The 27,306-nt window shown below is 34.3% G+C and overlaps 2 protein-coding genes across 28 annotated transcripts in view; one reads left to right on the top strand and one right to left on the bottom strand.

The window, feature by feature from the left end:
* Positions 1–6,262, top strand: part of LOC125056039 (voltage-dependent L-type calcium channel subunit beta-2) — a 151,422-nt gene extending 145,160 nt beyond the window's left edge. For 13 of the 26 annotated variants that reach the window (XM_047658873.1, XM_047658876.1, XM_047658877.1 and 10 more), the window contains 3 exons: positions 618–711; positions 3,150–3,215; positions 4,625–6,262. In XM_047658873.1, the coding sequence (XP_047514829.1) occupies positions 618–711; positions 3,150–3,215; positions 4,625–4,908 (444 nt within the window). In that variant the 3' untranslated portion in view covers positions 4,909–6,262. Of the gene's footprint in view, positions 1–617; positions 712–1,483; positions 1,775–3,149; positions 3,216–4,018 lie in introns of those variants that run through there. The other 13 variants (XR_007117986.1, XR_007117987.1, XR_007117988.1 and 10 more) reach the window with 13 other exon arrangements.
* Positions 6,263–7,895: 1,633 nt separating this feature from the next.
* Positions 7,896–27,306, bottom strand: part of LOC125056009 — a 71,851-nt gene continuing 52,440 nt past the window's right edge. The window contains exons 1-4 of one of the 2 annotated variants that reach the window (XM_047658817.1): positions 15,443–15,552; positions 13,504–13,760; positions 9,165–9,342; positions 7,896–8,295 (exon numbers count right to left, since the gene is read on the bottom strand). In XM_047658817.1, coding sequence (XP_047514773.1) covers positions 8,002–8,295; positions 9,165–9,342; positions 13,504–13,760; positions 15,443–15,502 — 789 coding nt within the window. In that variant the 5' untranslated portion in view covers positions 15,503–15,552 and the 3' untranslated portion in view covers positions 7,896–8,001. Of the gene's footprint in view, positions 8,296–9,164; positions 9,343–13,503; positions 13,761–15,442; positions 15,553–27,306 lie in introns of those variants that run through there. The other variant, XM_047658816.1, reaches the window with a different exon arrangement.

The following is a 27,306-nucleotide window of genomic DNA, read 5'->3' on the forward strand; positions in this document are numbered from 1 at the left end:
TATTTTTAATGTGTCAAAGGACTATCAGACAAGAGGTAAATTCTCACTGGAGAGTGAGGGTTTACAACGAAAAACGAAATTGTTCCTTTCAATATAATACGACAAACGAACGTAGTAATTTCTTGTGTCAACAAATTTTTGTAAAAAAACAAAAGAATTTTTGAAGTGAAAACTTCTTTAGGGGCGTTGTACACTTTTTTTTGGAATGGGTAAAAATATTAATCGAAAATTCATAAGACGGATGGAGAGTAGACAGCTGGCACGGCGTATTTAATGTAATATAAATTGTCATGTTTGTGTACGATAGCGCAATAAATAAATATTGTATTCTACCACATAAATGATAGTACTTTTATACTGATAAGTAAAGCAATTCGTGCAAAATTATTCCCTAACCATTCCAAAATATCAAAAATGCACAACTTTAATATTCAAGTTTTCACTTCTGCCGGCACTCCCGGAGTGCAACCCGTAGTTTTTTTTGTCTTCATTGTACATTTTAACCCCTCTGATTTCAAGTGATTCACCACATGAGCACCTCACAATGCCAAAAGACTGGAGTCATGTGATGTCTTTTAAAATTGGTACGATCCTATTAACGTGGAAACTTATTGCAGAATTATTGGAACGCAACGCATCCGCCCGTCGCGGCCGCCGCCCCTCGCCCCGCACCTCACCCCTCGCACGCCGCAACCCCTCACGCCCAGCCTGGTGAGTACGAGGCTAAACAAAGATAGCCCTTTAAAACTGTGATAATTATAAAAAACTAAATCAGTAAGTTCGTCTCTTTCTATCGAATTGCGTTCACGCTGTAATGAAAGAGACAAATGAATGCTTTAATTAATTTTTTTTTAAATTAAATTAAGAAAAAAAATTCGTTTGAAGTATCGGGAATAAAATTTAATAAATCGTATAAAAATGTTTTCCATTTGAAAGAAATCAAACTACACAATTTTTATACAATAATAAAAAAAGTTCATAAAATTTTTAATTATGTCATAATAGAATGTCAAATGTCAAAACTGCCTAATGTTTTAGGTTGTTTTGACAAAATCACGGTCTCTATGAAGCGACCAACAAGAACTTTTAGACTTGTTTAGTTTTTACGCATAAATTGATAATAATTTATGTATGGGAGCTTTGGCGATACTGTCAACTGCCAGAGTCATTATATGACAGAGCTTATAAATAACAAAGTCAAATCAAATTAACGGTTTTAAACTGATTTGACTTTGACGTTGACAGCTGACAGTAACGTCATCGCCCCGACATACATACAAGGAGTTCACATTCTAATAATTCGGTCACAATCTCGTCTCCACTGTCATAAGTCAAGCTTCGTACAGAAAATGGTTTGACAGCTCTTGTTTGAGTGATTGACGTTGGACCTTAATACCACAAAGGTGAATACCGAAAGATGCGCCAAGTATACCATAGAACATATCTTGATGATAATAGATAATATACATACTGATTTGGCCAGGTTACACCGGCCGTGGTCAAAGGCACAATCAAGTGTACTCAGGTACTAAGATTAGTGTTGTAGATGTCGTCTCGTAGCGTACTCACGGAATACTTAAATAAGTTTGGAAGAGGCCAAGTTTGTACCAGCGATTCCGCTTGACAAATTGTCTATTCGGAAAGAGAGCCGGCGTTATGAACTAACCATTTCAGTCATTTTAAATGCTTACTATGACTAACTAACTATACTCGACGCATTATGAATTGAGGCTACGGGTTATAAATCATATTTATCGGTCGGTCTCGCTCGCACTTACAGATGGAGAGGTGTAGTGATGTGCGTAAGAATTGTAAAGGTGCATATCGATAATGGGATAGGTACGATCGATATGCTAGTTTTGTCCCAAGTCTTGTGGTAATTGGTTTTTCTGAGAAAGTCCGCTTTTCGTAAAAAGTCCAGAGTGGACTATATCCGCTCTTTCCATTAAATACGTTTGCAAATCGGAATTTTTTTAACCCTCGTCAAAATTTTTCTTGGTATTTTTCTAGAATTCTACGATGACGCTTCAACCCCGCGTACAGTGGCGTAACTATACCATCTGGGGCCCTTGGCAAATTCTTTTGATGAGGCCCTATCAGAATTACACGTTGTATAATGTATATGTCCCATTAATGGCAATAGGCCTCGTCGTTTAGGCTAGAGGGAATTGTCTGTAGTCCCCACGCTAGCCCAATGCGTATTGGAGACTTCACAATACAGAGAACATAATATCTCTTGGGCAGGGCCCCTCTTGGGGCCCGTAGCATTTTGCCAACCCTGCCATTCTATTGTTACGCCACTGACCGCGTAGCTATCCGCGTAGTATCGATAACGGGTTGCGTTGCCTGCACATTTCTACTGTCAGTGACATTAATTATTGTCCGACGCCTCAGTTTAAAATGCGTCGACTATAATAATGGCTAACACTGCCCCAAAACCGACGGTTCTCTTTATGATGTACGCACAGACTATACATAATCGGCATTCCATCCTTATTGATTTATTCCGTACTAATGGTTATAAAAATATGATTGCTTTAAAGGGAATAAATATAAATGTGGAGGATGGAAATTATCAAGAAATTACTAACAAAACGTCTATCACATATAACTTATGTAAATAAATGGCTTTGTTAGTATGACAAGCATGATTTCATTTATAGGAAACATATTAAAAATATCAATTTAATTTAATTTGAATTTATAAAACTGATACTGTACCTCGTCATACTTATACATTATATTTCGGTTTAAATTAATAAAAGTGTAAATGTCCAGAGTTTTAATAGAACGTTTGCGTGCATTGTTTGTTTAATGAACGGATAAATCTTTGTATTTCTTCAAAGTATACTAAAAAAATAAACACTTCGATTGAAACTCATGCGTGACTTTTGACATTGACACCTGTCTCAATTCACAATGAAGGGGGAGAAACTTAAACGAAAGATAAAACGACAGCGCGTCAAAAGTCATGTCATATCGAATGAATAGATTAGAATCTATTCATAGACAACGTCTACTGATTTGTGACATTCCTTTCGACCAATCAGAAACAAGCGAAATGCGTCCTTTCATCTTTCATTTACTTTCTAAGTTTCCTGTCTTGAGCATCACCCATACTCTGTAACTAACAATATTTGTTAATATTGAACCCCCTGCTCACTCTGGAGGTCACCGGGAGAGGTCCGACTCCTATAATTACGAGAGGGAGAGAGGTAACTAACAATTGTATGGTATTAACTGTAACTCCTTCTTTAGCAAAGTCTATTTAAAAGCAGAATACACAGGAATTTGTCTGTCTCATTCACTGGAGTTTTACAATTTTAGAGTTATTTTTGAAGTGAAAACTTCTTTAGCGGCGTTATACACTTTTTTTGGAATGGGTAAAAAATGTTAAACTCGCGTCAGGACACGTGACCTGATCGAAAATTCGTAAGACGGATGGAGAGTAGACAGCTGGCGCGGCGAATTTAATGTAATATAAATTGTCATGTTTGTGTACGATAGCGCGATAAATATATATTGTATTCTACCACATAAATGATAGTACTTTAATACTGATAATTAAAGCAATTCGTGCAAAATTATTCCCTAACCATTCCAAAATATCAAAAATGCACAACGTTAATATTCAAGTTTTCACTTCAGCCGGCACTCCCGGAGTGCAACCCGTCGTTTTTTTTTATATTATAAGGGATAATATCAGACAATAACTTAACCATGGCAACAACGGCTTTAAAAAAATTCTCATCTCGGTGTTGTGAAAACGTCTTTCCAAAATTATATTTTAGTTTATATTCAGACATTGTTTTTTGTTAGTCTCTCAAATTTAACCTTAAGAAAAGGTCCCATTCAGTTACTTCCGGGCCATACACTGCTGAATATAAATTTAAATCGTAGGCTTTTGATTTCACTCTGCACCGATCATCTCTCACACGATAGCTGAATGTTGTGTCGCTTTTAGATTAGTTCTCATACATTATTATAGTTTCATTTCACTAGTTCCTGTTCATTTCAGTACAAGCATCTGGGCAAGCGCATTAGCATCGCGGAAGACCATTTTATCCTGTTGTCATTTAGCAGACCGGCGTACCGTCCAGGTTGAGTCACTTCGGATCCCAAGTATTGCTTTCACTAACCGTGGTGTTGCTTCTACTAATTTTCACCTGGATTTGCACCTGAAATCGATGTCTTTTATTTTCGACGCTATTTTTGAAGCAAATCTTTGCACTTGACTTTCAAATTCAACCAAGCCACGAGATGCATGAAGTGGACACGGTCGAGTTGAAAGATAGAGCAGGCGGTGTTGTCAAAGGTTACATTGGGTATCGGTTTGCATTTTGCAGCGACGCCACTGCCGACGCCGGCCGCTGGGGTGGTCCCTTGTCCGGGCAAAGTGCGAAATGTCGGGGAGGTCATGCCGCCTGTACCTTAACAGGGCCTCGTAAGTGCGTGCCAGTGTGCCACGACCCCTTCCAGCCCTCGTGTGCCGTGTGACCTAACTGTAAATTTAATTATCCGGTCGCGAGAATGCTTCATAACATTGCAGTTGACTTGTCATCGTGTTACTCACTAACCCAAAAAGACTGTTGTTCCTTCGCTAATATTGAATTCAATAATCCAGGTGCCAGATCACGGGCGGCCCGACCGGAGCGCCTCGAAGAGGAGTACTACCCCCGCGATCAATACCACCGGTATCCGCGGGAATATCCGCGAGATCGCGACTATCACGATGGATATTCCCACGACTACCGAGCGGACGAGGCCTACGGTCACGATTACACGAGGGAGTACGGCCGCGACTACGCCAGAGAGAGCTATCCCCGCGAAGAGCGAAGTGCCAGACCGCGCGAACGCGATCCGCCGGAGGACTACGGGCCGTCGAGACGCGCTCTCAACGCCCTCTAGCCCCTGCCTCGTGTCTCTGCACCGTATCCGGACCGTTCGGCGAAGAAGCTCTCGGTGGAAGATGTCGTCTCCCGCGTCGTGGGGCTCGCGATGCGCGGGTGTGTCGAAGGATTATTGTTTTGGACCGCTTGGCCACTCTCATCTCTTAGTACCCGCCTTAATAGCACCGATATCCTTGCAACTCATCGAGCTACGAGATTTTACGTCGATACACTTATGCACTTTCATCGATGATATTATTAATTAATTGTAAATATAGATAGGCCCGCCGGTCGAGGGGCGTTCGAGCTCTCTATCGAGGCGATAGACGTTCGGGGAATCCCAGAGGCTTCGGTGGGATACGGTGCGGAGGACGCACGCGGTGCTTACGGACCGGTTGTTTTGCCATTTTGTGTAATTTTCAGAGATTTTGAGTATCCGTTTTCGCGCATAAAGACGCTGTTTCGATTTCCTGAGCTTTGGTGGCTTTGAGAACGGAACGAAGCCGGCTTCTTGGATCTATATATGTTGTGATTATTTATGCTATTGCTAGCTAATAATTTTCGTTCGGCGATGTAGATGTTGATTTTAAGTATTTATATTTAAAAATAATTCTAAATAGTAGAATTGGAGTATATTTGTAAAAAATACGTTGCGTTTAATAGTAATTTATTCAAAATATTGCAAGTTAAAGTCCTTGTAAAAATATGGACCAATTCCCTGTTCCATAATTTGTTCTGTTTTCCTAATAATGTAAAATAATTAATTGACTTTGCTAGGAGGCCAACAGACGGCTTTCTGGGCTTCAGTTTTTGGTGTAAATGATTGTGTCGTGAAGAGATATAGAGAGGTGCCGTCATAGTATATCATAATTTGCGAGTTAAAACACTAGAAAGCGGTCATAACAACTACGGTACGGTACGGTACTATTAAAGGTATAAATACCAGCGCTGTACAGTCTATGAACTGATATGTTTAAATTCCCGTATTATAAACATTAGTACTTTGATTCGTCAATTTAATTATAGCATCTGCGATAAATTTCACGTCTTATTTTACAATACTTGCAAAAATTTACAGTTGTTAAATTCCGAAGGTAGTTCAAGAAAATTTTTGTGTTTGTCGCGGAGTGTCATATGAATTATTTTCCTATACGTTTGTGCTAGTAGATTGTATACGTATGGAATTGTCTAACGTTATTGACAGCTCTATGGCGGCACCGTAAGGTACGAATCACGTCTGTATAAATACTGAATTATCTCTAGTGCCGTTAGATATTATCTAATACCCATTTTTTGGACATACTCTTGTAATTATAATGCATCGTCTGTACTTCATTGTTGCAATCATTTGTAAATAAAATACTTTATATCGATTTGGCATTTTTTCTTCCTTTGAAAATATATTTATAAAATACTTAGGGATTTCAAATTTCGATTCTCCACACATCAATTCGATTGGATAAAAACAACCAATCACTGTGCTGTTTGGAGTGAGTTCGATATTCAAATCTAGAATTGAATTCGTAGTGTACGGGAGCACAGTGATTTAAACTACGCAATGATACTGAACTGAAATAGTCTGACTAGAATTTTGTTTCTTTGTGATAGGATGGTCTATTATAAGGTAAGTTGTCCTGCAAGGACTAAAAAGCACTAGTGTTTCAGAGTATTAGGAAATGTGTCCCAAAATTAAAACGTTTTTAAAATTTTGTCGCTGCGGTGACGGTAGTTTAAAGAAAAAATAAAAAACAATGTAAAACATATTCATATTTATTACATCGTTAAATTCAGTGGACATAGTCCAAAAATAAATAAAACATCACATAACAATATACTTCTCGCCTCTTTGGTGTCTACTAGCTACATTATATTAATTTTATTTACAATTTACACCAATTCTAAAATGTCAGTACAAAACTATTTTATTTATTTCCGTCTAACGAAATGTTTTTACAGATTCAATGTTAATTTTAGGTTATAAAGTATACGAAATGATCATTATTACTATACATATATGTATGTGTAATGCGTATGCGCAATAGTACGTGGTCTTTAACACGAATTTAATATGGAGACAACCTAATAACTTGGTATCAAAATTAATTAAAAAATAACTGGATGAAACTGATAATCTTATTTCAAATACATTACAATATATTAATTTATATTAATTATTACGAACATTACATAACAATTAAAAGAAAACATTAACTGAAAACTTATTTTGGGTTTGTTTAAAACATGCGTCAGTTGATTATCGTATTTGAGTATGAAACATTGATTAAATTATTGTGCAATTACTTTCCTAAAAGACAGATCTTTTATTACAAGCCTTACAATTACTCCCTTATAAAAAGTAAACCAGTTTAATTGCACTCTTAAGTACTCGTTCGCCTCCTGTCAAATGTTTACTGTGATATAAGCTCAAACTCAAACTCAAACTCAAAATATCTTTATTCAAGTAGGTAACTAAGTACACTTTTGAATAGTCAAGTTAAATTAATCGTAAATTTACATTTACTACCAGTTCGCAAGTCAAGGGCGTAGAGCGGGTAAGAAGAACTGGCAAGAAACTTTCCGCCACTCTTTTTAATCGCCAAGTATTGTCATACAAATTGTTTGAACTGGAGCAATTCAATCCCAAGGATTAGGATCATTTAAGTAGTCCTCAAATTTATAAAAAGCTTTGTTGATTAATTTTCGTTTAACGAGGACTTTGAATTTATTTAGTGATAATTCTCTAATTGCGCTTGGGAGTTTGTTGTAAAAACGAATACAATTTCCATATAAGGAGTGATTTATCTTTTGGAGCCTGGTTGGTCGTACACTCAAATTAGTTCTATTTCGCGTATTATACTGGTGAAAGTCACCATTTGTTTTAAAATCGTTTATATTTTTTTGGACATACAACAAGGCTTCAAGAATATATTGACCAGATAGTGTCATAATATTTAATTCCTTAAACTTATTCCGTACCGACTCCCTCGGAGAAACACAACAAATAAGAGTACTTTAACTAAAATAACTGATTTATTTTTTACAAATAACACTATGAATATCATACAACATCCATCTTTGGTTCTTTCCATATGTACATATATATGTCGCGTGGTCATATATACAAATAATCATTTTTTGTTTCCCTGCAATAACTTATACTTGGGAACTTGTATACTGGGCTGTACCTTCGGTTATCGCTATCCGACTCAAGGGATAGAGCTGATAATGCCCTAGAAGGTTCTTCTTCTGGTTCTGGGAGGGGGATAGTCCGTGGGGGCAATGGGGGCGCTCGAGGATTCCTTCGAACCCTGAAGTGGCAGTCACTGTCTGTGGGCCACGCGCGTTGGACCAGAAGTGGAAGATCGTCTGGGTGAAGTTTCCTTTCGTACTCTTGTGCTGGGCAAACCTGTAATTTAAAGGTTGTGTTTGTGAGTGTTTCAATGTGATAGTATTTGTATAAAAACGTTGATCGAAAATCTAATGAATTTTAAAGTAACATTGCCACATTGCCTTTTTAAATTTGTTTTCATTTTGTTTTTATTAATTTTTAATTATTTTTATTATTACTATGTATTGTAAAAATATTATAGAAACTTAATAGTAAAGTTAAAATCTTGTTTAGATGTCATTCTTTGATGCTTTAATTGAAACTTTGTCTATCCAGAAAACAACATCAAGTAAAATGTTATCAAAGGAGTGGGTTACGCTTGTATTTAATTTTATAATTTAATTATATTTAATTATATAATATTTATGAAGTGAAACTTCTTTAAGTGCATGAAGCCAATTTTTTTCCGGATGAAACGCAATAATAATAATATTAGTGTCACGAAGATGTGCACCGTTTTAGACGAAGAAAAGAGAGAGAGTGAGAAGGGCGAATAACCTTATAGAAATTCTATTTTTTAATTTTAAATTTCGTAAAGAGAATTTATGAAATGTATTTCATATTTTATGCAAAGAAGTTTATTGAAATCTCAAATGACGAATTGTAAATTAAAATGCCACGTGTTTTTATCATTGAAGAAAAAGAAAATATATAATTTGTATTAATTTTCGACACTTAATATTTCAATGACAATTAAATTAATTAAATTCCTAACATATCTTCCTTTTTCCCTCCGTCTAAGTCTCGGAAATCTTAAGTTTTAGATTTGTATAAATGTGAACAAGACTTAAAAATTAAGTTTGCCAAAGAAGTTTCATTTCTGACATGTGTACTTTGTACGCACGCACTTTTTTTTATTCTCTATTACTGGTTCTCAAGAGGCTTACCTCATACAACGAGAACCTCTCAACGCCTTCCGTTGAGTCATAGCAATGTAAGAGGATAGCCAGGAGCTCGTCAGCAGTGGTCCTCTCACTTGTAAGGAGGCACTTATACTGTGATGAGGACATGAGAGCGGAGTCGTAGATCTTCACCAAGCCACCAGGACGCATTTGAAGAGAAAATCTGAAAACAGGTATAAGTAAATTGTACGTACTTTTTTGTGAAATTATAATAAATTTTATGTAGTTTTCGAATTATAATATATATTTTAAATACTACTAAAGTTTTGTGATTTTATTTACATGAGTCTGAAATTTTAATTTTTAATCACCAACGCAAAAATGGGTATTATAAGTTTTGTTAGAAAGCTGACCTGTTCGAAATGTTTCTTCGCTACAATTTACGAGGATCAGACGTTATAAGGTTACACTATTTTTGTGTGTAATGGGTTTATAAACATATGTATACCTAAAGTTGTATGTACCAGTACCAGTGAGCTACACTCAAGATAATATACTCTTAATAATTTTGACTTATCGATAACATACATCGCTCTACGTTGTTTCAAATACATAGATTAATAGATTGAGTTGAATCATAAATAGTGAACTAATTGCTTGCTCCACTTAAACCAATTTAGAACGAGCAAAGTGCCCGTGAAATATGGGATTTTTAACATCATTATTTTTTATTACACCAAGCTTTATAAATAGTTGTAATACTTAATATTATAACTGTCTCCTTTACATCTAGCTACCCTGCGGTCTAGGTACCCGCGTTTATCTCAAATGGTCTGGATAAATGGCCTATCCAACACGAATTGTTCAATACAAAGCAGTGACTTACAATTAATAATATATTTAATTCTAATTTTTTTTTATTGACGCCGGGCTCGGTATATAAGAAATACTCAGCATTTCACATCTACGTTGATAAAAATTATGTACATAAATAATGTTAAGTTTGCGCCTGGTAGATAGTACCGGTGACCCCAATGCTGCCATGCGATTCTGTAACTCACTTTTCGAATTCTCACAACGGTTTTCGCGGTTATAGAATCGCAAGGCTCCTCGCTCAACGAATAAGTATCGCAATATAGCGAGGAAATGGTGCCATTAAAGGTACACTGCCACACACACAAATATTTTAATTAAGTAGGACAAAAATATTGTAAATACTGTATATTTGTGGAAATAAATATGTTTTGACCTACAATGTTCATTAAGGATAATTGGTTGCATACCATAGCATGACGGAAAATTTACATTATAATCGGTTAATCGAAAAACTGGCGAAAGGCACGCTAGGTGAGCAATAATGTTTGTAAATTCATAATTCTATAAAAAGGCTATTTATATAATTAGAATTCTCTAGAAGATGTCTAAGACATATCGTCATCCATTAATGAAAAATTATATAATTAATCATTATATTTTCACGGTGTAAACGAAGTTTTATGTTTTATTCGCGCTTCTATTTTGCGTGCTAAGCGTTTGTTATTATTATGATATTTGATTTCAATATGTCAAGAAGAATGGCGTAATTGTGGCAGTTCCTAGCAATTTCCTTGTAAAACACTTGACGAGTAAGAGTGGCGAAGAGTTTTTTGCCTGCTATGCCCTTGATTTGGGAACTGGTATATATATTAAGTTTAGATATTTTTTGAAATGTTTGCTTAGTTTAGAAATTTATTTAGTAAAATTGATGCATACTTTTTATAAGTACTTTTATAAGTATGCATCAATTTTATTAAATAAATTTGTATTTGATTTCCAGAATGAACACACATTAAAGCACTCTTAAATGTGTTTTGTACCTTAAATAACTGGAGTATTTTTTTCCCTCACCCTTCCTTTTACTCTATTAAATTGTGCGTTAATACGTTTCAGACTAAGCAATTAAATCGAAATCAAACACGTCAACAAAACACAATCCATATGGTCAAAGGGCTCTCGAAGAATTAAAATCCCGTGTTTAAGCCAAGAATAGCACCGGAAAGAGGACAAAGCGTTTCTTTTTTGAGCGGTGGTCTATGTTACTATTTCGAAGCGCGAGTTTTGTGTTTTGACATTTTACAGAAAAAACAAACGTTTATTTCGTTTATCGTTAAGTTTTACTTCTAGTTCATAATAAAAAGCTACCTGCTGTACACATGAAGCTTCGGGACAGTGGATTTTAAATTTAAACTCGTAACTTTTATTTAGGTGAAATGTTAGGCTTCCTGTGCTTTAATAACAAATAGTAATAGTCGATAATAAGCAATACGTTTGGCTACATACATAACACAAAATAAAAACCAAATTAGTGGCATGCCAGAAAGCAATGGAAAGAATAACTAAAAATGAGATAAATAGATAAATAGCGAAAAAATAAGACGAAAACAAAAGTCATGGATGCCTTACATTAGGCCCTAAAACAGAAGTGGCAATGGGCGGGGCATATAGCAAGATACACAGATAAAAGATGGATTTTAAAGACAACCAAGGGGAAGAAGGAGAAGAGAGCGCCCAAAAAAAAGGTAGAAAAGATAGAAGCGGTAGCAGCGTGGCCTGCTACCGCTTCTATCTTTTCTGGACATGGAAGAGGACACAATGGACAGAGGAAGTCAAAGACAGAGTCAGTTGGCAAATGCTGGAGGAGGCCTTTAAACGTGAAGGGGTTCCGATCGACGGTACTGAAGCAATACAAAAAATTGCAGAAGTATCACCACCTTATTTGCTACCTTGCTTACTAAATATTTATAATGGGGCATGGGACAAACTTTTATTGATAGCTTTTATTTAGAAGTGTCAGCTATCACTGACTATTTTATGTTGTTGTTTACCACGCAATGTTATTTGAAGATTATTTTTTAATTTCTGATGTTTCTACACTAAGCTATCTTGTGCCGAGATTGAAAGGGTAACTGGCAAAAATTAAATGATTACGGCAAAACATAAAATAGGATGGAGAGGGAAGATGATCTTAGCTTAATAAAATTGTATATGTATTTATTTTTGTATATTATATGTAAATAAGATGTGAAAAAATGTGATTGTGTGTGATTAGGAATATATTCCTAATAAGCAGTTTAAAATACTTATATGTATATCATCGGAGACTCAATGTTATTATCATACTATAATTATCATATTAATTTATTGTCTGATATCTGCAATTAATATTGCTTAGTCTGATAAGGCACAAAGGTTGCGATCTAATTATTAAATTTGTCCCAATATGGGATTTAATTGTAACCTAGATATTACGAGACAAACAATATGTCGTGAATAAATCATTAATATGCCAAGATATATATGTATGCTTGTGTTTCAATTAAACAACTTGCGCTTTTATACTTTATTTAGTTATTTAAGTAGAATCATAGTATTCGGGATTTTGATATATAGATTTACTCATCAAATAGGCAAGTATGTGATCTGCCTTGTGCTTGACGCGCGAATGTTAAATGCGCACATAGAAAGTCCATCGGTGCACAGCAGGGGATCAAACCTACAACCTCAAGGAAGAGTGTCACACGCTGAAGCACAATTCAATGTCTTTCAGTAGAAGTAATACAAAATATTTGCCGACTAAGAGGAGTGGCAGAAGACTGACCGGTTCTTCTCATGTTCTTCATTTTACAAATTGCATTAAAGTAAATTTAGACTTCAAGTGTAAAAAAAACCTCCTCCCTTTCATTCATTCAGATTTGATTTGTGAAGTATTAATTAAATAGAGAGTTAATAGGAACAGACATATGTTATATATATATATAACAAAATCTTCCAAATATATAATAATGAAATTATCCAGATATAAACTCACACGCATAAAAATTATGGTTGCCGAATTGGATTTCGAATCTACAGAGACCTTATGTATTTTGACATGAGTCTGAGGTTCCAAAAACAGACACAGCGGTTATAACAACTCTCAGCCACACTCAAATACAGAGTGTATTATACGCCCACACACATACACATACATTCACGCATACTTAAGCTCTTATACGTCTTTTGTTTGATTAGTTGTAACACTTACTTCTTTTTCTTAATTGTTTTTGAAGTGAAACTTCTTTATCGGGGTTGGAAAAAATTTAATGTAACATTTTTTCGTTACGCCGTACGCGTCACGTTTTTGGGTTACGCGCCATGTTCCTTTTTGAAGTCAAACTTCTTTATCGGCGTTGGAAATAAAAATTACCGTCACATTATTTATTAACTTGCACCATGTACCACGAAATAATTGTAATCAACAACACTACACGGGTGTGGGGAATAGCGTTTGATCCATTTTGTCACAACCATATTTCTGTCATGAATAAAGTTTTATTACTATTAAATAACAACAAGTTACACTTACTTGGAGTATCCTTTAGGATGACAGGCCTGTAGCGCTGCCGGTCTTGCATCATCATCCAGCACCAGGGTGGTTCGAAGACCAGCAGCTCGTACCCTGACTTCCATGCTGAGATAAAACAGCCGAGGGTCTCTGTGCCTCATGCGGAACTTGCCCAGCAGCGTGGAGACCACTTCCTTGGCTGTGGTGCCCCAGGTGACGGAGAGGGTTTTGTATTCGATATCTGGGCGAAGACAACGCGCGTAGACTTTGATTGTGGTCTGAAATAGAGAAAAACGTAAAAATAACTTAATTTTGTATCATATTTAGTTTTTAGTCATGAGCTTTGGTTATTGTTTTTATTCATATAAAAATTTTGTATATTTATATAAAATAGAATAATTCTAATTATAATAAAAAGTATTTTTGAAGTTATACTTCTTTAGGCGCGTTATGATAAATTGATGAGAGTGAAATTTTACGATGCGCGCGCACCGTGACACAAAATTAACAGAATGAAGTTGCCCACGGAAGATGCTACGGCATTGGACATAATTTAAAAACAACATTCGAATAATAATAGAATTTATGTTACACTTAATGTAAGAGAATAATAATAAATATTTATTTATTTAATTTTTCAAATGTAAACTGAACTTTATTCCTTTGACTCCTTTTCCAAACTTTGATTATTTAATTGTAATTAATTATTTGCATGCAATCAAAAACTATTTTTAATAATGCCAAAGAAGTATTTAACTTCTTACGCGCGTACATAAGTACACGCACCCTTTTTTATATTTAATATTAATGTTTCAATAAAATAAAAAATACAAATCCGGGAACTTTGCTTAGTTATGTAGGTACTTTGCGACAGTTGTGTCAACTCGGCTAACTTCCTGGACGGGACGGAGAAACCGCTAACCACAAGATATCAATACAGCTTTAAAACACACCTACACTAAAATTAATTAAAAACAAAAGCTCTGGTCGTTGGCCTATGTTTGCTTTGAGTTTGTTTTTATAATGTTTAGTTTGTCATGACTGATAAATGTCAAAACAAAATGAGAAAAGTCTTGAAACTAGACACTTGAAGCTACGGAAGAATTTTGGAAACGCCACACAAGTTTTAAGTGGAAATATTTAATCCGTATAGCAAGCAATCGCTTATAAATAATCTTATGTAATTAATAAAGGAGGTTTTTATCATATTTCTGTAGTAAGATAACTTTAAAAATTAAAAAAAAGAATAAACGCGGAAATACGAACAGCTGCGATTTTTATATAATGAAATAATTATTACGATTACAATGTTATATTTAAATACATTTAAACAATAATTTATTATATGTTCATCTTAATTATAATAACCAGTTGCAGTAGTAGTTAGTATTTAATAAAAATAACCTGTGTAAACAAACGTAAGAATTTATACTTCTTTTTCGCAACAAGATAAAAATATTTTCAAAATTTTTATCTTTCGCCTTAACTACGTTTGTAGAAAAAACGACACTAACATAAAGAAAATTTACTCTCATTATTTTTACCCGCGCCAAAAAAGTATATCTTCAATAAATAATGGTTGATTAAACAATACGGCAAAAATAATAAAGAATTGTTTATAGAAGACGAAAAACAGTGGAAACAACATAATTATTACTCAACGCAACAGAATGCAAAGATTGCAGAAAATCAGGTTCCCACGCGCGAAGGTCTGCGCTTGCGCATGTAACGCAAAACATTAAAAATTACGCATTTATGTAAATTTTACGTCCTCGATATGTCAAAACCGTTCCGATTTCCGAAGTTCACACGACGACCACAGGTTAAAAAGCTTTTTAAACTTCACAGATTTCATGGCGTAAGAACAAAACATTCTAAATTCAAAATTTGACATTCAGGACCACCATAAACAAAGCTTGAACTATTTTTATTGCACTGAGGAGGTCGTATATAAACTTACATGTATATTGTTAGGATGAAACGCCAAACGCGTTCTAGGCGCTGGCACGGGCGCGGCCATGGTACGTGCGCGCTACGCGGTGTCTATTTCGAAACTGCAGGATTTACGGTAAGAGCCTATACGGAAATGGTAAGGGCTGGGGTATAGGGGAAACACCTGCCGTTTCCTATTACAGGAAACCCTACGCACTTGATAATCGCACGATAATATGCGTAATAAAAATTGATGAGTTAATTTAAGCCGCGATTTTTAATTGTAGCCGACTTGATATAATCTGTACTGAGAATTAGTCTATTGAAACTATTCTTGCTAAATTAATTCATGATCTGAAGTAGGTCCTCCTTTTAAACCTTGTCTCAAAGAGTCTACTAATGTAAAAACGTGTTGCAATTGTTTTAAAATTTATAAATTGTTAAAATAATTGTCACATCTCTCTATCACACTAATATGACGGTATATTTTTATTTTGGGATTAAACCTCCTAATTATTTCAATGCCGGAACAAATGAGATACGGACACATATCATAAAGATATGAATATTATAAATAGAAATAAATTTAAAAAAATAGTAATAAATAAGAAACAGTTTTCGATATTTTTGTACAGGACTATCAAATATATTAAATTGGAAGAAAGAAAATAAATAAAAACAATAAAAAAGGATGTATAGCTAAAAGAGAAAGAACTAGCCCCCCAAAGCATTCCCTGTGGGCAGCTTGTCTCTTCTTTTAGGTACTTGACAAATGAATCAGCCATTTAATTTTAAAACACCAATTTCGGAAATTGCGTATAAACTAGAATTTCTCACAGTTCCAAATCTAATAATATTTGATAGGTTCGAAGGATGGTTATTACCCAATATCCGATATGAAATGGAGCTTCGATTCGTCATGGTCGATTAAGATACAAGGATTTTGTTTATTATTTTTGCGTTATTGGGAAATAGCGGCACCAAATTAATTATTACGCCCATCAAACCTTTTTTGCATTTAGCGTTATAAAAACAATTATTTATTTATAAAAGCTTGCCAACGCTCGGCACTCTGATACATTTGTACAAGAAAAATAAAATACAACATTGGTAAATTGCAGTAAATCTGCTGACGTAATACTTAATGGACTACCCGGCCAGGGGACGGCCCTTCTTGGCTGCGGTCAATCTTTGATTTTCTAGCACGCGCTGTAAAATCAAAGATTGAGTTTTATTCTGTGGTGGTAAGGTGTTCTTCCTTTATTTTACGATAAACATTGAAAACAAAATTTCTCGCTTAAGATAGGAGTGACTTTTTGGACATTTTCACAAAAACAACAAATTTAAAGAAGTTAATCCAAAAAGTCTCAGCAGCCGTTGACATATCTCGTACTTTGATTTGACGGATGACATTGCAATATGAAAATCTAATTTTTTTATTTTTGTTTTATACCGTGAGACTCCGGTAGACCTATAGGAAACACTTACGTTCTCTCACCATACACGTTTGCTCTTGAAGTACTCTCTGACCTCTGTACTGGGAAGTAAGATTTAGTTATTGTGAAGTAACTTTTGACCAAAAGGTTAGAAGTTATGGAATAACATTAGACGATTTATTTCATGTGAATGTCTAGAAAATATAAAAAGATCGAGCAGATTGGCCACATTGACGATGCAAAACACGATGGCAAACATCCCATAATCAAACTTAGTATGGTAATGAAGAAAGCGCCGGTAAAAGTGGTCATCATTCGTGAACTCGGTAGGAAATTGAAAAACACCGGACGGAGCTGGAATGCCGACAAAAACCCGGCCCTTCAAGGTCTTTAGAGATTTCCATACAATAACTAGAATGCAATGATTGTAATAATTATATATATTAAGGGCCTATCCTATCGCCAAACTCCAAAAAAGTACATTGTTTCTTTCCATTTTTCGTCATCGTTTCTTGAAGTAGGGCGAATGGAAAAAATATATGGTGGAGTTGAGTAGTTTATGTATCCATTTTGAAAGATCGATACACGATTTAAATAACTTCGCTCGATAGAAAAAAAAATCCAAACATAGCCAATTTTTAACACTTTGAATTCATTTTATGACGAAAATGTATATAGAACATAATTTTGAAATCTACACGATATATTTAATCGCAAGCCAAGTAATCCATTTCAGAAAAAAAAAAGATAAAATTACATTAATTTAATGTTTTACTTAACTAATTGTTATTACGGGCCGACGCGACGCGCCTCTCCACTGCGCACCGCAGTCCACCCCGAGACACTGACACAGCAATTCGTGCTGGGATAGGGCCTTAAGGAAAATATACTTTTTGTAGACAATTTTATGATAACTAAGCCCAATTAATAATGCTTGGTGGAGACCATGCGAAACAATTTTTTTGCGTAAAGTACAAATGTTTGTTTATATGTGATTACAAATGTTTCTCTGATTAATATAAAATCCTTTATCAACAAAGGTTTTAAATTAGCTTCAATTATTAAATAAAATTCTGTGAAGAACGCCATCTAGTGTTTTATTATGTAACTAACTAAGCGTTTTTTTGCGCGCTAGGTAAATTTTTGTAGGCGATTTTTCTGATTTAAATCATTGTTATTGCATATGTAAATAAATAGGAATTATCTGCAATTGAACAAGACGGGTTACGTCTAACATAACATAGCTTATCATAGTTTCCTGTAAGTGCGGATAGATGGCGCTTTACTAAGTTATAAACTATTTTCTATTCTAAATCATAGAATAATTCTAATTCATAGAACAATTATTGTTAAAGATTATACAATCACAGCTTAAATAATTTGTTGGTTAAGATAAAATTGATGCACGAATAACGATTTCTATGGATCACTGATGATTAAGAAAATCGGCCAAAGATCAGATTCATTAGTTAAGCATTTCTTAAGGTAAACCGATTTGCATTATATTCTGTAACAAAAGTACTATCGTTTTTCTTAACATAAAGATTACAATTTTATTGTGTTATGGCTGGAAACCGGAAACCGGTATTTTTTACTTTCGAACATTTTAAAAGGAAATACAAATCTAATGGATTTTAAAATAAGCAAAAACGCAAGTGTGTGCACTTTCCCAACAAGTAAATTATTAGTACATAGTGGTCGTATATAAATATAAATTATCAATTTTTTTTTAAAGCTGTTGCTTAAGGGTTAAACTCTAACAATAATAATGAAATTAATATTATTTATTGACATAACTGAAATGTGCAAGTGGTAAAAGTGTAATTTTTCACGTGTTAAGATAATGAAAATATTGTTCCTTCTATTTTTTTGATACTTTTAATTTCATACATAATTTATTGATAATATTTTCATATATTACACACTAGCCGTTTCGCGCCCGCTTTGCTGGACGAATTAAAATAAATTTTATGTTTCATTATTTTATTTTATTTTCATATTTTTATTATTCTTCTTTTTAACTTCCCGCTTCCCGCTAAATTGAAATATTTCGAAAATCGAGTTTTTAACAGATGTTGACGTTTAGAGGTTCTAGGAAGCCTCCCCGAATGTTTCCGCGGTGAAGTCCGTATGGATAAATTTTCATAAAAGTAAAACAGCAATAAAAAAATGAAGGAATTTAATAAATAAATAGCCATAAACCATCTAGGAAAAATTTCGCATCGAATGGTGGTAGTTTCATGTCGATACGATCAGTGGTTTAGGCGTGATTGAGCCTCAAACGACGACCATTTTCATTATATATATATAGAAGATTATGTATGTATTCCTTCACTTTAGGAGAGTATTTTAAAATATCATCGTACATAGTTATCTTAAGAGTATTTAGACCAGGGATTCTCAACGTGGGGCCTACGCCCCGCCCCACAGGGGGCAATGTGATTGTTAAGGGGGGCAATCGAAACCAGATGGATATACGTGGAGACTTAGTTGAGACTGAAGCTAACCAATTTGGAACCCAATTAAAAATCTCTATGCATATACATATATTAATATACGTAGAAAAAAAATCTTAGTTAAAATTATTTGGAATTTATATTTAAATTTTTTATTATGTTTAGAAAATTTACTTACTGTGTTTTGTTAACAAATTCTTAGTAACTTCTTCCTAAAACCATCATTTAATTTCTTAAGTGAACTTTTAGGTAGTCTTAGGGCATGGCTCAACAGAGGTTGAAAAACATTGATTTAGACCTATATTTCGAGTTTATAGGCCCAAATGCGACTGCATAAAAATACTTTCAAAGTATCACAGTTATTTCGTATATTTTTTCTAAATAACAGGACGCCCTAAATTGGACGAATGAGGTGTGACGAGGAAGTTAGGAAACGGGATATTATGTCGACCTTTAGTAATCTTTTTATAGAAAAGAGTTAATTTGTGCATCCGGGAGAGCGATCTGTTCCCAATCATTTCATACATTTCCTATCTTTTCATCTTAATCGGAAATGATGTATGGACTTATTGATAGTTAGTGTTAATTACATTTGGAAAGCGGAAGCCAAGCAAACCTGGCGTAGTACAGCAGATGAGGCAAAGAGAGCCGGAAAGACATTGAGCGAGATGAAATACGAGGCTCAAGACTGAACGCGATGAAGACTGACTTTGGACACCCTCTGCCCCATCTAGTGGTTATAGGACAACGAGTCAAGTAATTAAATACAAGATAAAGGTAAAGGCCGATTTACATTATCTTAGTGTTTAGGAGAGTGCTTTAGGATAGTACTTTAGTTGAAACATGTAAACGCTACTTGCTTTAGTAAACGCTACGCTAAAGAACTTGCCTTTCAAGTTGTACTAAAGCACTCTCCTAAACACTAAGATAATGTAAATCGGCCTTAAGGTTTAAATATTCCATTCAAGTACCTATTAGTTTAAAACACGAAACGAAACAGTCTTGCAGTATTATCAATTTACAATTAATATATTTTTTTTTGTTCATGTATTAGTTTTGTGTAAATAACTATATGTATTATGTATTTTGCACTTCTTGCTTACCTTATCAAATTTAATGTTTTTTTAACAGTGGTTGCCTGGAAGAGATCGCTCGAAAGCGATAAGGCCGCCAGTTGCCATCCTTTTCATTTAATTTTGGCAATTTTATTATGTTATTGCAACGAAGTATTAATAAATAAATATTTTTAATTTAAATAGACAATTTTTTTATGATACATCATACAAAATACATGCAAGCCTTAATTTTCATCTACCCTCTACGATCAACCCCTATTTTTTATTATAGTAGAAAGTTTTTTATTTAACGAAAAAAATGTTTCTAAAAAAAATGATATACATGGCAAAACGACGTTTGCCGGGTCAGCTGGTACAACATATATTTATATGCATCTATTTGTCTTCCTTGTTACAAGTGTGATGTTTGAGAGCAAAATAAAATCAATCAAATCAAAATAAAGAGTGGCTTATAGTTATATCACTAATATTACTGGATTTAATAATGATTACTGGCAAGTACAATTGGTAATTGTCTATAAAATATTTTTGTTTTATTACCACCCGTCCTTGAAAAACAAATGGTTTAACACTTAACATCAAACGCATACCCACTTGTTATTACAGATGTTTCAAAACTATAAAAAGTAAACGTTATTCCTTCTAAAAGGTCCTAACTACAGATTTAAAATCAGTAAATTTATGTTAAAACCGTTAATGATAATTCGAGTTACAGTTAGGTATAATTATAAGACTACAAAAACGCAAATTCAAATTAGTTTTCTGTAAATGTATCGAATTAATATTTATTGAATAGGATTTCGAATCTAAAGCATCCTTACGTATTTTGGCATGACTCTGATGTTCCAAAAACTAACTCAAAACGACACAGCACTTATACAGATACCGGCAAACTTCTTAAGCAAGGGAGTGGGGGAAAGATAGCGCATCGTACACAGACGTCAAGCCTAATTTAGTTTACATTTTAAGTAAAAACCGGTACTGTCTAAATCAGCTCCTTTTTGAGAAAAAAATCTAATAACACTGCCTTTTTTCATCGTACTGTAATCACAATTTGCCAGAAAGAGACAAAAGTCTTAATAGACGACATTTTTACGCAGCTGACTATTTTTAATCTGGATAAATTACAACCTAGATAAAGAAACTATTACAGTAATGGTATATGAAAAGTAGTTTGATGTTCAGCTGTTGCCTCACCTGGCTTCTATTTTTACCCAGATGTTTACACATTCTCGTGGGATAATGCAGTGCAATATTTTTTCATCAAAATCAAAGCAAGAAGTCTAGTGAGTTGATGAGAATCCCAAGATTCCTGAAAATGTATTGGGAGAGCGCACATTGTAAACTATAACTAATAAATTAGCAATAACTTTATATAACACTTCGTTACCTAATACACAAACATACATATATAAAAAGCAATTAACAGAAGTTATAAGTTATTAGGCAACGGGCGACGTAATACAACAAGCGATTTCTTCCAGGCAACCCTAGTATGGAATAATAAAAAAATACACATGTACAGAGGGTAAAGTACAAGTGCATAAATAATTAAGAAACAAGAATATAAAGTAACATGAAACACTAACTATAACTAAAATAAACAAAAATTAAGTTATAATAATATTTTGTAAAAAAAAAATGTAAAAGCTAACCCAAGGGTTAATTGAGTCACAGTTAATAATATATAAGTAGTAGCTAATTACGAGGCAGAAGAAAGATGATCAAAAAGAAGATTTTTAAATAAATTAAATTTAAAGACTGAGCTCATCTGATATAAATTGGTAAGGAATTCCATAGAAGGATACTTTGCTCAGTAAAGGAGGAGTGATATAATTCAGTTTTATGAGTAGGAGTTTCAAGAATAGGATTATCAAGGGAACGCAAATCAAAACTTTATCTAATATATAAAATTGTCGTGTCGCGGTGTTTGTAGTTAAACTCCTCCGAAACGGCTTGACAGATTCTCATGGAATTTTGTGTGCATATTAGGTATGTCTGAGAATCGGACAACATCTATTTTTCAACCCCCTAAATTTTTTTTAGATAAAAAAGAAATATTTTTTTATAATACAGCATTAAAAAATACATACAACCCCTAATTTTCCCCCCTCTACGATCAACCCCTATTTTTTATTATAAATGATAAACATGGCAAAACGACGTTTGCCAGGTCAGCTAGTAAGTATATAAAATTATTCGAAAAAATAAATACATTCATCTTCAGTAGGACATTTATTAACCCTTACACCTTAATGTACTACAGATTATACTCAAGCATTTAAAAATAGAACCAGAAAAACGCGGCAAAAAAACTCATACAGACGCGCACGTGCTCAAGTTGCCAGGTGGACAGGATACAGGGTACGTTTCAAGAGATTGTCTATGATTATCTTTTATGCCAGTAGTAAAAAGTTATGGGTTGCTAGTAATAATAAACAACAGGTTTTGGGTCTACGTCACGTTTTGTTCTTAGAAAACTACCGCCCGGGTTCTTTTTTCAAACCCAAAGGGTGAGAGAACAAACAAGTCGAAATTATGGCGTGTTCCGTTTGTTTTTTATTGGTCAAAAGATGGATAGTTTCGCGTGTCTGTGATTGCGAGATGTATTGACCAATCACAATCAAACGAGTTAGATTTTTTATTCACATTATTTAAAAAAAATCTCCTTAGTAGAAATCCGTAGAAATTCTTATGTCAAATATCGTTAATATGTCAAATGGAAGAGACTGTCCTTGACACGGTATCCTAGAGTGGGGGTTATCGGATCAGAAAAAAATGTCAAAGTTAAGTTTTATTATTACGCTTTAATAATGATTATACATATAGAAATTATACTACCGACAGACGTTGTCCTGTCCACGTACAAAAAAATCGAATAATGTAAATAATTCTCGACTCCACTAAAGAACTCCAAAAAAATTTCATCAAAATATGTCCAGCCGTTTAGGAGTGTAATTACGAACACATTCGCAGACGATTTATATATGTACCAGCTGTTTACTTGCAGTATAGATAAATAACTTAGATACTGACTGCAGCGCATTCTGCCGGGTTAATTTGTGAATCTAAGCCATCCAGGGCGCCACCCTAACGCATACCAAAAAATCACCCAAATCGGACCAGCCGTTTAACAGGAGTTCAGTGACATACACACGTACAGTAGTATACTCGTATATATAATGATTAGTAATACTTATGTCAATTTTTATGTTGTTGACACATTATGTAAGAGTAATAAATATAATTATGGTTACGCCACTAACTAGGGCGGTGTCAGGTTATTTATTAACTTTTAACTGAATTTATGAAGCGACTGTCGTAACAAGTATAAGAAATAAATCGCTTGATTTCTATAAATAATACCTGGCATCGCATTGCTGGGAATCTTGTTAAACTTTGAAAAAGCTGCTATTTTTTATGTGTACAATAGTTTTTGAGATATAAATGTACATGTAAGCGAGAGTTTTTTACGCCGGCTTTTTCCCTCGGCCTACACCCTCTGTCTTCTTTGCCGATGAGTAGGGATGCCTACAAATTAAAATTTAATGACGTGGAATAAGTGATACATGTTTATTATGTTCCATAATAAACATATTTTATTTTATTTATTTTGTACTTTGCAAGGTTGAAACATCAGCGCTACAAAGAACTTTATCTTGCATACAATAATGTCGGGAATGGGTCTTAATCATTAAAACGATACATTTATAATTACTGATCGCGAATGAAAATAACTGATTAGTTCTTATCTCGAATTCATGATGGAATCAAAAACTTAAGAGTTTTTTAAAAGTTCTTGCTTTTGTAATGGCGAAAAAGTCCTGGTCGCATCGGAATCTGTTATCTTACTGCGTTTATCTGCGCAGACACTCGGTGTCGAGAGAGAAGAGAGAGAAGAGAATCGGCCTGCTATTAAAATTCAAGGGCAGCAATTTAATTACAGACTTTCATCTTCTTTTTTTTTATAAGCTCATCTGATGTTCAGTGATACCATCACACTCATATTGGCAATGGGCTTTTTAAGACTTGATACGCTCTCTTCTTGAAGGACTCTAACTATTGGTTCGGAAATATGGGTATGGTTCCACATGGCGCGCCCAAAAACTTCCTTAAGAAACGCTCAGTTTTGAAACGACGGACGTCGAGGTGATACGGATGGTATTTTATACATAACTGTACACAAACGGATCAGTCGGTATGTTTATATTTAAACGAACAAATTCCTTTTGTATTTAAATCTGGCCGCCAATTAACAGAAAATCGCATGTGGTTTGTCTTGACCTGAAGGAAAAACATATGTGAACCGCATTTCGCACGTGTAGTTGTTAACTTTGCGTCTTTGAGTTCGTTAAATGGAGTGAAAACTAAACAGAAACACTGTGACTGCTGTACCCTTATAATCGTTTTTACACGCTTTATATTAGCTTCATGTATGTATGTATGTAACCGACTCCTTCGGACTCGATTTTGACCCTCTTTTATCGGACAGATTTAATTCAAACTTTGCGCACCTGTCAAAGATCGATGACAATGCAATGATCCGAAAAAAAAAATTAAAAAAATTTAACTAAAAAATAATAAATAATAGTTTGTGTGTGCCATATTTTTCGTCTATCGAGCAACCCACGCTTTTTCACAATAATACCAGTATTTTTTGTTCATTACCATTTTCAGCCTAAATTAGGAATTATTTTTCACTTTTTAGTTTGATGTGCTTTAAAAGCGTGTGTTCTAGTTTTTTTAAACTATTATTTATAATTTTTTAAATAAATTGCCTTAGTGGTTATTAACGGTAAGATTGGGAGTTCAGAGTTATATTTACAACAAATTTTAGAAATTTTCTTATGCTTTTGTTTAACATTCTTTGAAGTCTCTGGTGATGTTATACTCTCGGGACCGGAGTACCTTGCCAATTGTCTGATGAAAGTTTGTGTGAGATGTTTTAGTTATGTTTAACGTATTTTGATAATTGCAAGCCACACAACGTTTTGGCATTTTAGATTCCTAATGTTAACTTTGGACTTAGATTTCTGTTTTGTATCTATTTCAACAGGAAACTATCCTAAATAACCACGGTTTGGTCAATTGTTCATTTTAATAAAGGTATTATGACCACTAGAGTGCAGTAGGATTGATCTTTTAAAGCTTTTTAAATTCGCAGCCTTCGTCTTTGTGTTTTTAATTACTATACTATTCTGTAAACTTGCATTTTTAAAGTATAAAAACCGTTTACGACGACATCGTTTAGAACAACATACCGGTTATATTGACCAAAATCAAAGGTCCCGGCTGAATTCTATTGTATTAGGTACTTAATAACAACGTCATCGGCTGTTACGGTATCGGTTATCGGTTTTTACGACCCAATAGTCCCTTCGACTGTAGTTATATTCGACCCGGGCTGTCTAAGTACCTTTAATAGACGCAATAAATAATAATAATTCAGAACAATCAGCCATATAAAAATAGACATGCAAATGTCATATTAATTACCATAATGTCAATTACAATTATGTTATTTATAATTGTTGTCAAAACTTATGGTATAAATACTATCCCACTATAAAGGCATCTTGCATTTAAAAACTTGATCACCGTCCCTTTGAAAGCATTAAACGATTAATGAAGTAAAACAAAGTTTATCCCGACATTTCCTACTGATAAATAATTGGTCGACAAAGAATGTTTGTTAAAATTAACAACGTTAAAGGCGCCTCCGATATCATTCCAGGAATATCGATTGTGGGATCAAAGCGCCCGCTTATGACATGTCATTATGAACTTGACTTTAGATAAAACATATTTTAGACTTTGTATCTCTATATATATTATATATAATACGAAACGGCTCCACCGATGCTTATGAAATTTTTTATGCATATTCAGTAAGTCTGAGAGTCGCCTACTATCTTTCAAACCCCTAAGAGATGTCCACCCCAAAAAAAGTCTTAATTTTTTCGAAAACATTTTTTGTTTTTATTTTTAATGAAACATCATACAAAAATACATACAACACTTACTTTTCACCCCTCTACGATAAACATTTATTTTGTATTATTGATAGATTTTTTATTGAACTAAAAAATTGTTTCCTAGGAATAATATACATGGCAAAACAAAAGTTTGCCGGGTCAGCTAGTTTTTTTATAATAATGCGTAAATATAGACCCCGGTTATCCTATTCAGCGATACCTGGGTCGGCAGAGTGGATTTGCTGTAGATGAAAGTCAGCAATTGTCGTGAAGTGGCACAGGACTCTTCTTCACTTCTTTCAGAGGCCATTGCGTGGGTTATGTGGGACACGCTACTCTGCACTTAAGCACCAGCAATCAAGGTATAAGCTGCATCTCGAGCGATCAGCCATTCATATATTGGCACAGCAAAGACGTCATGGTTTCTAGAGCTGGGGGAAGTCGAATCCAATGCTTGCCAGAATGGCTCAGCAGCTCAACGTATTATGTGGGATGTTAACGTCACTAGACATGCTGTTAGCCACACAGAATCAAACGGAACACGCCATGATTTCTTTCGCACTTTCTCACCCCCACAGCCACCAATACAAACAAAAAATCTGTGATTACGTTTACAAGTGAGTGTCTTCGAGTCAAAATCAAAACTGAATTGTTTGAAATGTAGTTCCTTTTCACGATACTAAAACACTTGTCCGTTTAATGATATCGCTTATCAGTTAATTGCATTTGTCTTGTTTCAATTAAATCTTCGCATTCAATATCGCTTCTAAGATGGCTGAAAACGTATTGATAATTACAATACAGATTATTTTTTTCTGTAAGTCATTTTTATTCTTCGAATGAAAAGAGTTCAGTAGTCAGTAAAAGCAGTGTTGGCCTAGGCTTCAGCAAACGACTCTGATCGTTGAGGTCGTAGGTTCGATCCCTGGCTGTGCAACATTGGACTTTC

Source organism: Pieris napi, chromosome 14 (genome assembly GCF_905475465.1).
Source record: "Pieris napi chromosome 14, ilPieNapi1.2, whole genome shotgun sequence".
Taxonomy (NCBI): Eukaryota; Metazoa; Arthropoda; class Insecta; order Lepidoptera; family Pieridae; genus Pieris; species Pieris napi.